The following is a 14662-nucleotide window of genomic DNA, read 5'->3' as shown; positions in this document are numbered from 1 at the left end:
CTGACCTAACGCTAACAGTCCCCACTAAACCGTATCCCTAAGCTCTACATCTAAACGTCTTTTAAAGACTTCCAGGGATGGTGACTCCACCACTTCCCTGGGCAGCCTGTTCCAATGCCTCACAACCCTTTCAGTAAAGAAGTTCTTCCTAACATCCAGCTTAAAACTCCCCTGGCGCAACTTAAGCCCATTCCCCCTCGTCCTGTCACCAGGCACGTGGGAGAATAGACCAACCCCTACCTCGCTACAGCCTTCTTTAAGGTATCTGTAAAGAGCAATAAGGTTGCCCCTGAGCCTCCTTTTCTCCGGGCTGAACAAGCCCAGCTCCCTCAGCCGCTCCTCGTAGGACTTGTTCTCCAGACCCCTCACCAGCTTCGTTGCCCTTCTCTGCACCCGCTCAAGCACCTCGATGTCCTTCTTGTAGCGAGGGGCCCAAAACTGAACACAGTACTCGAGTTGCGGCCTCACCAGAGCTGAGTACAGGGGGATGATCACCTCCCTAGCTCTGCTGGTCACACTGTTTCTTATGCAAGCCAGGATGCTGTTGGCCTTCTTTGCCACCTGAGCACACTGCTGGCTCATATTCAGCCGACTATCCACCATCACTCCCAGGTCCTTCTCCGCCAGGCAGCTCTCCAACCACTCATCTCCCAGCCTGTAGCTCTGCTTGGGGTTGTTGCGCCCCAGGTGCAGGACCCGGCATTTGGCCTTGTTAAACTTCATGCAGTTGAAGTTTAACTTCATCAGCCCATCGGTGCAGCCTATCCAGATCCTCCTGCAGAGCCTTCCTACCCTCAAGCAGATCGACACATGCGCATAGCTTGATGTCATCTGCAAACTTACTGAGGGTGCACTCAATGCCCTCGTCCAGATCATCGATGAAGATATTAAAGAGGACACATAAAAAACATAGATGATGCTACCCAGGGCATCTCAGACAGATTTGATGCCTTTGTGCCAGTGACTGAATCCCACCAGTGCGGTGACCAAAGGTCTAGCCTTTCTCTAGCCAGTAGATGAACAAATATCAAGTGCATCACACAGGGGTCTCCACTCATGTACCTTCTTTCTCCAGCCCTACTACTTCTTTTCTCCCCGTTACATGACCATCCATATAATCATGGATCTAGCCAATGATGTTCACAGCTTGCCAGTATCACAAGCAGCCTACAAGCAAGGATTTTTTCAACACTACCTCTTCCCTCCTCAGATTGGCTTCACCACCATGGGCTGTGAGTAGCTGCAGAGACACCAAACACGGCAAAGCCCCCTCCTGCTCAGACTGCACAACCCAGTCCTGTTTCTCTGGCCTTAGGGAGAGCAGGACTTGCTCTTTTCATGGGCACCTCTTTACATTGCCAACTGCCATCCACTCCAGCATGTCTCTGCTCTGAAGCAGTCTTTGTACACCAGACTTCTTGGTCACTTGCTTACAGGTTTTCCTCCTGCAAGTCTGCTCTCAGCCTGGTGCCACAGCTGAGCTGCTGCAACCCCAACATGCACTGATGTCCTCAGTCTGGTGCAGAAAGCAGATGGAACCTCATGTGCCATCACTTCATGCAACTGAAGGGAACAGCACAGCTGAGGCATGTTGGACAGCTCATGTGGCTGGGATTCAGTGATGGGTGGATACCAGATCATCAACAGACACAGAGCAGAAAGGTCATGATGGGAATGTCCTTACTGATGGGGCCAGGGACCCAAACCTAGTGAGCTGTGTGGAGAGGCTGAGGAAACTGGGCCTCTTTAGTGTGCTGCAGGGAAGCCACTGGGCAGGACAAAGGCAGGCTGCCCCCAAGTGGAAAGCTGGTGAGACCCAAATCTTCTTCATGGGCAAATGGTCTGGCAGAGGCATCATCTGCAAACCGTCTCCTGGGAACTTCACTCTGGTGTCCTGGCTTTGGCTGGGATAGAGTTTATTATTATTATTATTATTATTATTATTATTATTATTATTATTATTATTATTATTATTATTATTATTATTATTAATTATAATAATAGAGACTCCTTGCTCTATTTTAATAATAATAATAATAATAATAATAATAATAATAATAATAATAATAATAATAATAATAATTTTTTGGTAGGAGGTCAAGTAATTCCTTGTCTTGGATTTTTGATGAAAATAGTGGTGATAATGCACAAGTGCTTTGGTTGATGATGAGCAGTGCTTACACAGAGTCAAAGACTTTTCTGCTTCTCTGGTTGCCCTGACAGCAAGGAGGTTGGGGATACACAAGATTTTGGGAGTGAGCAGGACAAGGACAGCTGACTCATGGACGGTCTGGAGATGAGACAGACATCAAAGCCACCATTACACAAGTGGAGACAAGGCATTTGATGACTTCCATGAACACAGCAGTCAGGATGCCATACCGCCTGAGATTGCAGGGAGGACCTAAACTTTATGTTCAGAGGAGTGTGATTCTCCTGTAGGTGTCCTTACTTGTCTCCTGATCCATGTAGATCTTTGGGCTGTGAAGAGAATCTAAACACCCTTTGGGGCTTGGTTAGTTTCATGTTACATTTTGAAATGTAAGGCAGATGAAGGAGCTCTGAGCTTCAAGGCTCTCTGATGCAGTTAGGTGTTCAAGTATTGGGAACGTGGACATTGGTGTTGTGTCCCTGTACACCACATAAAAGTGTTGCCTTCCTTTGTGGTTTTGTGCAAATCTGGGACCTGTCCGGGTCCTTTGGCTAAATAATAAACAACCTTCATGTTACACCTGCATCTCTTCCCCACAAAATGGAAAAAATATGTGGATCGGGAAGAATTTAGGAGCAACACTTTCTAGAAGTGTAACCTTTACAGGTCAACAAAGAGTTGGCAGTAAGAGAAAAAGAACAGAGTCTAAATACAGCCAGTGGCTAAATAAGGAGAACCTATAGGTAGTTTATCAGTTAAGAATCACTGTTGGGAAGGAAATTAAAGAGCTTTACTTCATCATCATCAAGAAGAAGGAGTAATTCCTTTATAACCTAGTATATTTCCTGTTATTAGTGACTCTGCCTCTAATTCCAAAAACATTCTGGAGAACTTCCTTATTTTGCCTTGACTCCAAAGCTTAACAAGCTCAAATCTTGAAAGGACGACCACAAACCTCTGCAAGTCAAATCTCTCCAAACTTCTCTCATTCGTGCTCTTTTAGCCCACGATAGCTTTTAATATCATTTCACTATGCTGCCCAATCTTGTGTACTTCACCTATAAAAAGTCAGCCTAATCACTTGAAAAGCCTTACCTACAGAAGTCTTCTCTATGTGCTGATTCCACTTGTATCACCTCATGTTATGTACAGCTCCATCCTCCTTCTGGAGAGATCAATTTTCATGGGCAGTTTTCCTGGTTTTGTTTTCTTTTCCTGCCTATTCACCTTCAAAACCTTTTGGTATGTACCCATGACAAATATTGTCTGAAGCAACACTGTCATCTCCCATGGTTTCAGCTGCTTCCAAATGTGGTTTTAGATATTTCCCTCTTAGAGAAGACATTGTACAAAACTGCTCCATATGTAGAATCACACTTCAATTCTGAATATTTTTTGAGGTTAAGAAGGAAATCATAAACACTCTGAGATAATTTTCCAAATACCATTTAAAAATGTCAAAGCAGATGAACTACATAAATGCTGAGAGCCTAGGTATAAAGAGAGGGTGAACAACAGGTGAGGCTGTATTGTCTTGATTCACAACTGCTCTGTTAGTAAAAGTAAGTCCCACAGCCTCTGGGACGTATTTGTTAGGTGGCCACATGGGAAGCTGGTTTTTCTGGACCTCCTGGTTTGAGCATGTTGCATTCACATTCCCTGCAAGGGGAAAAGTTCCAGTTCAAGCATCAAACTGTTGCCCATGCTGTCCGGAGAGCCAGGACAGTTGAGTCACACACTAGCCAGTGTCTGAGGGAAGCTGGGGGTAGAGTGAATTGAAATGGTTTGGACTTGAGTGGAGGCTCCAACCCCGAGCTGGCAGGACAGCACTGTGTGACACAAGCTCCCTGACACACCTGTGAGTCCAGAACTTGTTGGCAGAGTTTCTCACACAGCTCACTGAGGAGGGAAGGGTACTGGGGAGAGGGGAACATGCTTCAGCTTCCCAAATCCCATGACAGTGCCCAAAGCTTCCTTCTCTTGCCCTCAGGCATCTCATTTCTTGAGATGTAAACCTGGTGAGGCTTCTGTCAAGAATCCTTCAATCATCCTTCATGTGTCTTTCTGATTTCCCTAAAAGTCTCAATACCTACAGAATAAAAGCATGAATCTCCTACATTTAAACACCTGCAATGAAGCAGACTACCTCTGTGGTATCCACTCAGAGCAATGCCAATTAAATGAGTGGTTGCAATGTGAGACATGAAGCCCTATCTCTAAGTACGTATCTACCTGATGAAGGGTGCTTTTGCAGAGGTCGCCCTTCATCTCTTCAGGTGGCATAGACTCTGTTGATTTCCCTCTGCAGTGAATGGCAGGGGATGGATCCACTTCTCAGGAGAGACTCCTTGCTCTAAAGCCACAGGCCTATGATAAGGTCATAAAGGTCTTACCGGCACTTGTCTCAGCATCTGTTGTGATCTCTTGTGTGCTTTTCTGTTACCACCTTCTCTGTGATCAGATAAACCCACCAAAATGTCACAAAAACTTGTCGGAAAGGCCATGGTGTAGAAAAGCAGTCTCACCAGGACCTCTAGTGGGAACCAGGAAGATTGTAATGAGCACCAGGAAGAGATGGGAAGCTAAAAGTCTCTTGTGCAGAGGGCCCTGAGAGGGTATGATTTGCAGTGTGTAGAGCTGGGAGACAGGGTCAGGGGATAGCAGTGAGAAACATGAAGATGAGTGACGGTCTGGGAAGTCCTTACAAGCATGTGTGGGCTCTGGCATGGAAAGCAATTGGTGTCTGTGGATGGAAGGTAATGTTTTTCCTGTGAATGTGGGAGAAAGGAAGGCCCCTGCAACACAAGTTAATGATGACAGAGATGTTTCTATCTTGTGTGTGTGCTTCAGCTTAGGAGATGAGGAATGCCCATTGCTGTGGCTAGCTGTGCTCAGCCATGCCCCATGAGCTGGCCTGGCTCTCTTCCCCTCCATTAACACTCCACACTTGGATGGACCCTAGGAAATGTCCATGAGCCTGGAGGACGCATGAACTTCCTGAAATCCTGGCCTGTTACTACAGGGGAAGAGGGCAGGGTTTGTGAGCCTCAGGGGAGTGCAAGGAGAGCAGAGTGATTGTGTAGCAGTGAGTGTTTTAAAAACAAGTAGAGCTGAGATACTGGGGAGAGCAGGGGTTCATGCTGAAGTGAAATAGGTGGAGGTGTGATGCTGAGGCAGCAGCAGAAGGAGGATGTGCATTTCAGTGCTGAGATGTGCAGTGACCCCAAGGAGAGGCACCTTGTCTGGTCAGTTTTCTTATTCTTCAGTCATGGTTCTCAGTGTGGTCCACCAACAGCCTCAGAAACTTGAAGGTTTGCTCCTGTCTTTTACTTCTTCGAAGGCTTGTTTGGTCTTTCAGTAGCTACATTTCAGGAACTTGACACCAGAGGGCTTTTTCAACGTGCAAAACTCCCTAAAATGTGCCAAGTCTCCATGCATAATTCCCTTTATCTTCGATTATTTGATTAGAGAGATTTCAGGTATGTAGTCAAAGGGAGAAGATTTCAATAAGAATGAAAAATAAGAATGGATTTCTTGTGTTCCCAATTTTATTTTATTTTCTGCTCACAGATTTAAGTGATTCAACAATCTCCAATCCATGTTGACATGGGCATCTCTGAGTGGAGTCTGAATACATATGGATATACAGACCCCTGAAGTCAAACACTCTGTGGGCAGTCTTCATCACTGTCCTCCATCTCTCCCATTTCTCTCTTCACCTACCTACACTTTCAGCCACCAGGTAGAACTCAGAGTTTTCTCCACTGAATTCTGTAGCTGGACAGTTCAGCCCCGTTTGCCTCAGTTCACACTTGCTTTACACAGAGAACACGAAGGCAGTTTCTTAACTGGCAGCTCACTCTGGTGTCCTTGTTGGGGCTGGATAGTGCAAATTTTCTTCATAGAAGCTGGTATGGTGCTGTGTTTTGGATTTAGGATTAGAATAATGCTGATAAAACACTGATGTCTTAGTTGTTGCTGATTGGTACTTCCACTGAGTGAAGGACTTTTCTGCTTTTTCTGCTGTTCTTTCCAGTGAGGAGGCTGTGGTTGGAGGCTGGGCAGCTGGAGAGGAGGACATTCTGCTAAGGTGTGATCTTTGCCAAGGATGACATTCCTCCTGCATTATTTTTAAGGTTACGCTACATACTCCAAACCTAGATGATTCATATTTCTGTGGATGTCATTGTTGCCTTGAGATACCACAGCTGTGAGCTGCAACTGTCTTGGGCAAAAAGTGTCTTGTGCACAGAGAGATCATCACTTGTACAACTCATACTGCCCAGGGTGTCATTGGTCTGCTTTGCTGATGGCTTCTGTTTTGTCCAATGTAAGCTAAAGACCACTTGGGATTTTTCTGCAGTTACAATCCTGCTGAAACAGTTTTAGTCATCATCTGGATGCAGGAGTGGAATGCATCCTCAGCAAGTTTGAAGATGGCACTGAACAGGGAGGTTCTGCTGACTTCCTGAAGGGATGAGAGGCCTTGCAGATTGATCAAGATAGAGCGGAGCATTGGGTGATTGGCAATGGCATGAAGTTCAACCAAAGACAATGACAAAGACAACCAGAGAGACAATGTCAGATTCTGCACCTAGGATGAAGTAATGATGGACACAGGTCCAGCACAGTCTGGGAGACAGGTGATTAGAGAACAGCTCAGCAGAAAGGGATCTGGGGGCACTGGATGATAGCAGGCTCATTATCAGCCAGCAGGGCGCCTTGGTAGCAGAGAAGGCAAACCACATCTTGGGATGCATTAAACACAGCACAGTCAAATGGTCAAAAGAGGTGAATCTTCTTCTATATTTAGCATTGGTCTGGCCTCCCCTTGTTTACTGTACACAGTTCTGGGCTCCACAACAGAAAAAGGATGTGGACTTGAAAGCACTGGTGTCCTCAGGGAGTCCGCTCCACCTTCATGACCTTTCAAAGATAGTGAAGCTTATTGCCCTCTCCGAATGCTTGGAAGCAGCCCCTCTGGCAATGAGCTTTTCTGCCTTCCAGGGCTGCTATGAGATCCCCTCTAACAGCCCCCTGAAAAGGCACAAATATGCCCCTCTGAGGTCTGCCATCTGCTGTCTTCTGTCTCTTTTCTTACTCCTTTTGATACCTACAAATCCAGCCTTTCAGGATCGTGACTGCCAAGGCTGAAATTGATCTTCATCTCCCTTCCCTTTGAGGGTAATATCCCCTAGGAAACGAACTGCATAAAACAATGCCACGTCATGACACCACAGAGAGATCTTCTATTCAGAGTTCTCAAACTTTTTCTAAAATATACATTAAGGTCTTGTTAATGACCACATGGAGGTGGCCATTTCCTACAGGATTCTCTGGAGGAGGTCAAGATTCCACAGGGAAATGTGAGTCCAGACATGTGGGAGGCCTTCTAAAGCTTGAGCTGGTTAGGGAGAGTACCTGAGGGAGGGTGCAGGGCATCCCCTGCACCCAGTGCTCCTGAGGATACTGAGAAGAGGCCTCCAGAGGCCTCCACCTGGCTGGCATGGTTCTTGTGTGATGCCCTCTTCTCAAGTACCTGATAGGCCCATAGAGAGGTGGGCTTGGCTTCCCATAGAAAGGCTGCAGGGAGATCTCTGATGGCATTGCATGGGTGTCCTCCCTGAAATGAGGACACAGAAGGTGATTCTTGGACCTCATACTTTTTCAGATATGAGGAACAACAGTGCTAGAAATGAGTTTTCTTACTGAGTAGAGGGAGGGAGCACGAGTGACTGATTCAGCCTGTTTCAAAGTTGATTCCTCTGGACGCCCAGGGGAAGAGCTCCCTGTGCTGCTGAGCTGAGCTGGGCTCCTGGGCCCAATGGGAGCTCCTGGCAAGCGGGCAGCACTGCAGAGAGACAGCTCTGCCCAGGAGCAGCTCCTCTGCACAGCACAGCAGGGCTGGGGGCACCCTGGGGACAAGGGTGGCTGAGAGGAGGGAGGGAGATGTTAAAGGCAGTGTGGAGGGGGGGATGCTGAGAGCTCACTGTGGGAGAAATCTTCACAGCCCTGAACAGGGTAAGTCTGTGGCTGCAGGGCAACGCAGCTGTTGTTCCTGGTGTCATCTCCAGATTTGCTGGCACATCCCACAGCCTATGGCATTTTTCAGGAGGACTCCCAGTGTTTCTTTGTATAAGAGGAGAATGACAAACTCCAGAGCAGGGATTACCTGCCAAAGCTGTCAGAGGGACAGGACATGAGGGTTCCTCCTCATGGGGTCGGCTACAGGCTGTGCAGCTGGGGTGCAGGCAGGGGTGCCCAGGACTGTGGTGCAGAGCAAGGTCCCTGCTGTGCCCCAGGGGCTGTGTGCCAGGGCAGGGCCTCTGCTACCTGCCAGGCTCAGCACTCAACCTGCGCAGGGAGCTGCCCAGGGTGCTGTGGGGAGAAGCTGCAGGTGGAGAGAACCCACCCAGCAGAGCAGGGCAGAGCAGGGCAGGGCAGGGTCCTGCTGCCCAGAGGCTGCTGCCTGGGACAGGGTGCTCAGAGCTTCACAGCACACCAAAGAAAAGTCAGCAGGAAATCTTCATGAGTAAGGTGAGAGTAAAAGATCCTTGAAGAGAATTGTTCATTTTTTTGAGTTTTCTTATGCAAATATTCCTGAAAACTGCCCTGGGACAGGAGGTATATGCAGGGCAAAGATGAGCACACAGCAAGTGGGATGTGGTCTGTGAGCAATGGCAGGAAGGAGTTGTGGTGACAGGGAAGCAGCTGCCAGCAGGGATGGCTCCAGGCAGCAGAGACCTGGGCAGGGAGGCAGAGACTCCTTTGCCTGAAACGCCAAAGGAGGGGGATTCAGGCACTCCCTGTCAGGCCTGCAGTGCAGGCACCTTCTCTGCAGCAACCCCCTGCTCTCATCTGCCACCCACCACAGACTCTGTCCTCAGGGGCTTTAGGGCATGAGCCACCTCTTCCTCAGCTGGATCTCCAAAATTGGAGAGGAGCCTGTGTCCTACAAGTTGACAGAAAGGTGAGGATAAAAGTACCTGCCCTGCAATGACACTTCCATAGGTGGCATGTAAGCTCGATAAGGTAAAGGCTTCCCTGCATACCCATATGCCTTTCCCTCTGTCAGCTAGTTAGAGCATTGTGGTATTCTTTCTTATTTCTCCACCTGTGTGTGGTTTTCCTACTTTCTTTGTCTGGGGTGCAGGTGTGTGTAAGCTTCTGTTCTCACACAGATTGCTGGTGCCCTGCCCTGAGGGTGTCTTCTTGGGAACAAGGTGCCCAAGCTCCATTTGAAAAAGTCAAGACACTGTCATTTGGTTGGGACGGTTGGAGAATGAGCTCATTACTCCTTCATCTCAGGGAATGGTGAGTTCTGTGAGAGAAAGAGTACATTTTTCTCAGGGAAATCTGCCTAACTTGTCATTGTCTTTTCCTCCATGGAGAGCCAAGCATGCCCTGAGGCAGCAAATGTCCAACAGGAGCTTCCCCACTGAGTTCCTCCTCCTGCCATTCGCAGACACACGCGAGCTGCAGCTCCTGCACTTCGGGCTCTTCCTGGGCATCTACCTGGCTGCCCTCCTGGGCAACGGCCTCATCCTCACAGCCATAGCCTGCGACCACCGCCTCCACACCCCCATGTACTTCTTCCTCCTCAACCTTGCCCTCCTTGACCTGGGCACTATTACTACCACTGTTCCCAAAGCCATGGCCAATTCCCTGTGGGACACCAGGGCCATTTCTTACTTGGAATGTACTGCTCAGGTCTTTTTCTTTTTCTTTTTCATCTCAGCAGAGTTTTATCTTCTCACCATCATGGCTTATGACCGCTACATTGCCATCTGCAAACCCCTGCATTACAGGACAATAATGGCCAACAGAACTTGTGTAAACATGGCAGTGGTTACATGGGGCAGCACTTTTCTCTATGCAGTACTGCACACTGCCAATACCTTTTCCCTCCCCCTCTGCCAAGGCAATGCCCTAGACCAGTTCTTCTGTGAAATTCCCCGGATCCTCCAGCTCTCCTGCTCAGATGTATACCTCAGAGAAGTTGGGCTTCTTGTATTTAGTATCTGTTTAGCATTTGGGTGTTTTGTTTTCCTTGTGCTGTCCTATGTGCAGATCTTCAGAGTTGTGCTGAGGATGCCTTCTGAGCAGGGCCGGCACAAAGCCTTTTCCATGTGCCTCCCTCACCTGGCTGTTGTTTCGCTGTTCATAAGTACTGGCACATTTTCTTATATGAAGCCCCCCTCCATGTCCTCTTCATCCCTGAATCTTTTTCTGGCAGTTCTGTACTCTGTGTTGCCTCCAGCAGTGAACCCCCTCATCTACAGCATGAGGAACCAGGAGCTGAAGGATGCAGTGTGGAAAGTAATGACTGGAGCTTTTCCAGAAAGAATAAACTGCTTATCTTCCTAATGTATTTCAGAACAGACACTTTTTTTTTTTTTTTTTTTCTTTTTAAAGTATTGTTATTATTTCTTTGCTTTACTTCTCATAGCTTTTTCCACAGAAAAAAAATAAGTCATTGTACTTCTCCTTCCTTCTTTGTATGTACCTGTCTCGTGTGACTCCAGTCTTTGTAAGGGAAAGGCTTTCTGTGTATTTAAATAAAAAAGGATCCTGCCGTGATGTGCTTGTCTGAGATACTTTCTCTAAGACCTATGGTGGAGCTGCAGGGGCACTTGGCTGTGTGCAGAGGTGTTGGGGGAAAGAATCCTGGCACAGCAGCACTGCCAGTGAGCCCCAGGGCTTGGTCTTCCTTATCTTCTCTCTTTCACCTCCCATGCTCTCCTTCAGAGCTCTTGTGTTGCTGTGACATCTGATTGTTCTTGTCCCTTGCTCACCGTGCTGCTGTGGGGCAGTCCTGTGTCCACAGGCAGGGACAGGCCAGGTGCACTTCTGTAACAGAGCTGGCTCCACACCAGCATCTCCAGCTTAAAAGGGGATCTGCTGAGGGCAGTGTCTGAAGGCTCAGCTCTTCTCCCAGAGCTGCTGTCATGGATATTGCAAAGGAATAGACTCTAATGAGGCTCCTTGCTTTGCTTGTTTCTTTGTGGACTCAAGCAAATGAGATCAGAGTCCCAGGATAAACTTTTAGGTGGAGAGAGTTGATTCTAGTGTTGCCTGTTGGTGCCCAGCACCCATAAAGATGGTGACTTCACTAGCCTGTATCCACAGCATATATCAGGGCTGATAGCAGGCAACTGTCTTTCTGGAGGGTAGCAGGAGTTGTCAGGAGAGACCAGGGGATGGTCTCCGGGTAATGTGTGCCAGGAAGTCAATAGAGTTAGGAGCCCGTAGAGCCTGAGTGTGTCCAAGGTTATAAAGTGACCCAGAAATAAAGTGGAAACAGGGAAAGGAGAGCTCTGCAACTCCAAGTAACATAGCAGGTATAGGAAAATCTGTCTGTTGAATTAGTTGTTATACCTCTGGTGAAATTTTATACACTGAATACAGTGAACCACCCCATCTCTCAACATTGGAAATTGGTATGACTCAATGATCCTTGTGGGCCCCTTCCATCTCAGGCTATTCCATGAGCCTCTGACTCTGAAGGAGGCTGGCTATCTCTGTGTACCCTCCATGGCCAAAGAACCACTTGTGTGGGAGGCAGTCAGTGGCAGTGCCCCCCACCAGCTGGTTCTGCCTTCCAAGCCTGACTAGCACGGACCTGCTGAGTGCCCCCATGGCTCTGCACAGCACAGCCCCCTCACTGGGCTGGGAAGAGGCCTCATGAGCACAACAGCTCCTTGTAGCCCTGTGGATGCTGGCTGTTAGGTCACTTCTATCTCAGCCCCTGGCTGGCCAACAGCATGGAAGCAGAGCCTCTTAGGTCATAAAGGCCATCAGAAAGCTACCCCAGACAGGCTGACACATTTCGGGAGGACAGTGGAAAGCTAGGTGAATAGAGGTGGGAGATTTGGTGGAGATTAGAGGGGTCTGGCTATCAGAAAGGGAAGGTTCTGAAGAGGAGAGGGGTACACCTCCCAAGGGAGACCAGGAGATGTCACACCACTGTCTTTCACTTGGCACTGAATACCCCACATCCCACTGCCTGTAGAAGAGCCTGGAGCCCCACATGAGGGACAGGAACTATCTGTCCAGAGCTGGCAGCAGGGCTTGTATTTTCTGCTTGATGAAACAAACACAGGATTTTCTCAACCTCAGAGCCACCTTTACCTTGGCTTACCTGCAATCATAGCCTCCAATTACCTGTTCTAAGGAGTCCTTGGGGCTTGGACAGTAATGGACGTCAGTGGGACCAATCAGTGCTTTGAAGCACTGAAGTCTTTAGGGTTTGGCTTCTAACTTTGTCTTTCTGAGAGATTTCATCAGTCTTCTCTCAGGAGATTAAGTTGATGAACTTGGCACCTTGGGGCTTATTAGGACACAGAAAGCCATGAGATTCTCTTAAGGAGGTCTGGACAGGTAGGAGAAGCCTGACCCTCTATGGACATCTTTGCTCCTCACCTCCCAGGTTCACACCATTTCTATCATTGGCCCCTTAGGACTTGCGTCACTTCTCCTGACATCAGACTTCTCCACTGAAGTCTGCAGTTGCACCCTGTAGTTCCTTTGTCCCAACTCCCTCCTGCTTTCCTTAGAGAACAGGCTGCACACAGGTAGAGAAGGATAATTCTTACTTGCAAACAAACGAAACTAAAGTATGATAAAGCTCAATAATCAATAAAGCTTGTTCCTTAAGTGTATGTTAGGTCCAGGCTTTATCCAAAGCTCACAGTCCACAAGGGAGAGTCTTACATCACTTTTTTCACTCAGTAGACATGAAAGTTTATCTAAAAACTCAGTTAAAAAGCTCCATAAAGACAGTATTGGAATACATAAAGCAACATGAATCTTTGAACTCCCTGAAGCTTAAAACAGCAACTTGATCATAGCATGATAGTCAGATAATCTTGCAATCAAATATTGATACAATCTATAAATTATTTGGTCTGGAACAGGGCTCTAGGATCATCTCATCCAATCCCTCTGCCATGTGCAGGGACATCTCTCACTACATCAGGTTGATGAAAGGTCTTTCCAACCTGACTTCTAACACTTCCAACAATTGGGCATTCACAACTTCTCTGGGAACCTCTTCCAGTGTCACAGTACTCTCATCCTAAAATCTTTCTTTTTCATGTCCAGTCTAAATCTACACCTTATCAGTTCAAAAGCATGACCCCTTTTCCTGTCACTACAGGCCCTGATTAAAAATAAAATAAAATAAAATAAAATAAAATAAAATAAAATAAAATAAAATAAAATAAAATAAAATAAAATAAAATAAAATAAAATCTCATTCTTTTAAGCCCCCTTGAAGTATTGAAAGGTAGCAATAAGGTCTCTCTGGACCTTCTCTTCTCCAGGTTGATCAACCCCACCACTTTCAGCCTTTCTTTGTAGCAGAGCTCTGATCGCTGCCCTCCACTGTAGCCACTCGAATAGGTCTATATCTCTCTTGCACTGGGTGCCCCAAAACTGGATGCAGTACTGTAGGTGGGATCCCAGAAGAGTAGAGTAGAGGGGGCAATCACCTCCCTTGACCTGCTGTTCTCTCTTTTTTCCATGAAGCCCAGGATATTATTGGCTTTCTCAGCTGCAAGTGCACCCTGCCAGCTCAAATCCAATTCTTCAAACACCAGTAATCCCAAGCTGTTCTCTGTAAGGCTGCTTTCAATCCATTCATCCCCAAATCTATATTGATATTTAGATTTTCACTGATCTGGGTGCAGCACCTTACACTTCTCCTTGTTGAACCTCAAGAAGTTTGACTTTGTTATACCTCTCAAGTCTGCCCAGGCCTTTTTGGATGACATCTCCTCCCACTAGCATACCAAGTTTACCAGCAAACTACCTTAGGGTGTACTCAATATCACTCTCCATTTTGTTAATGAAGATATTAACAGTATAGGTCCCAGCACAGACTTCTGAGGAATATCACTCCTTACACATTTCCTGTTTGTTTATTCCTGTTTGGATATAACTCTTTGGACATGACCATCTAGGCAATTATTTTCTCCACCTACCAGTCATTCCAGCAAACCCATATTCCTCTAGTTTAGTGAGTGAAATGTTGCAGACCATACCAAAGCCTTACAGAAGTCCACGTAGATGACATTGGTAGCTCTTCCCTTGTCTGATGAGGAATATCAACGAATAGAACATAATCTAGTAGATCCTTTTTATGTATAAATACATATATGCTTCCTTGCAAAGAACCTGGGTTGCTCAGTGGCAGCTGGCAGCATTCTTTCTCAACATAGAGGACAATTCAAACACAGGGCTGCTTTAGCCCACCAGAGATCACAAGTTTAGGACTGTCTGCTTCTCAAGTTTCAACAAACACAACCCATGCAGATCTTTGCTGGATGAACACCAATGGGGATATTTCTCTGAAGGTTTCTGGAGAGATAAAAATTTGCTTAGGCCTGTAGCTCACCAGCTGAGATTTTCTCCAGAGGATACATTCAGGTCGGAGGCATGAAGAAAAAAGGAACTTCTCTCCAACCCCACCTTGGTAAATGGTCCAGGTGTAACATGTACAAACAAGTT

The 14662-nt window shown here is 47.0% G+C and overlaps 1 protein-coding gene across 1 annotated transcript; it reads left to right on the top strand.

Annotated features, from left to right (window-relative positions):
• The first annotated feature begins 9568 nt into the window (after positions 1-9568).
• On the top strand, positions 9569-10519 carry LOC116500145 (olfactory receptor 14I1-like). Its single transcript, XM_032205059.1, has one exon. It carries the CDS (start codon positions 9569-9571, stop codon positions 10517-10519), a length of 951 nt encoding a protein of 316 aa, XP_032060950.1.
• The last annotated feature ends 4143 nt before the right edge of the window (positions 10520-14662 follow it).

The sequence above is a fragment of the Aythya fuligula genome, chromosome 31, assembly GCF_009819795.1.
Source record: "Aythya fuligula isolate bAytFul2 chromosome 31, bAytFul2.pri, whole genome shotgun sequence".
Lineage (NCBI taxonomy): Eukaryota > Metazoa > Chordata > Aves > Anseriformes > Anatidae > Aythya > Aythya fuligula.
This window is presented reverse-complemented; position numbering and strand designations above follow the sequence as displayed.

Excerpts from the sequence above, each read along its gene's own strand:
- LOC116500145 (XM_032205059.1), top strand. The coding sequence starts at position 9,569 with ATGTCCAACAGGAGCTTCCCCACTGAGTTCCTCCTCCTGCCATTCGCA.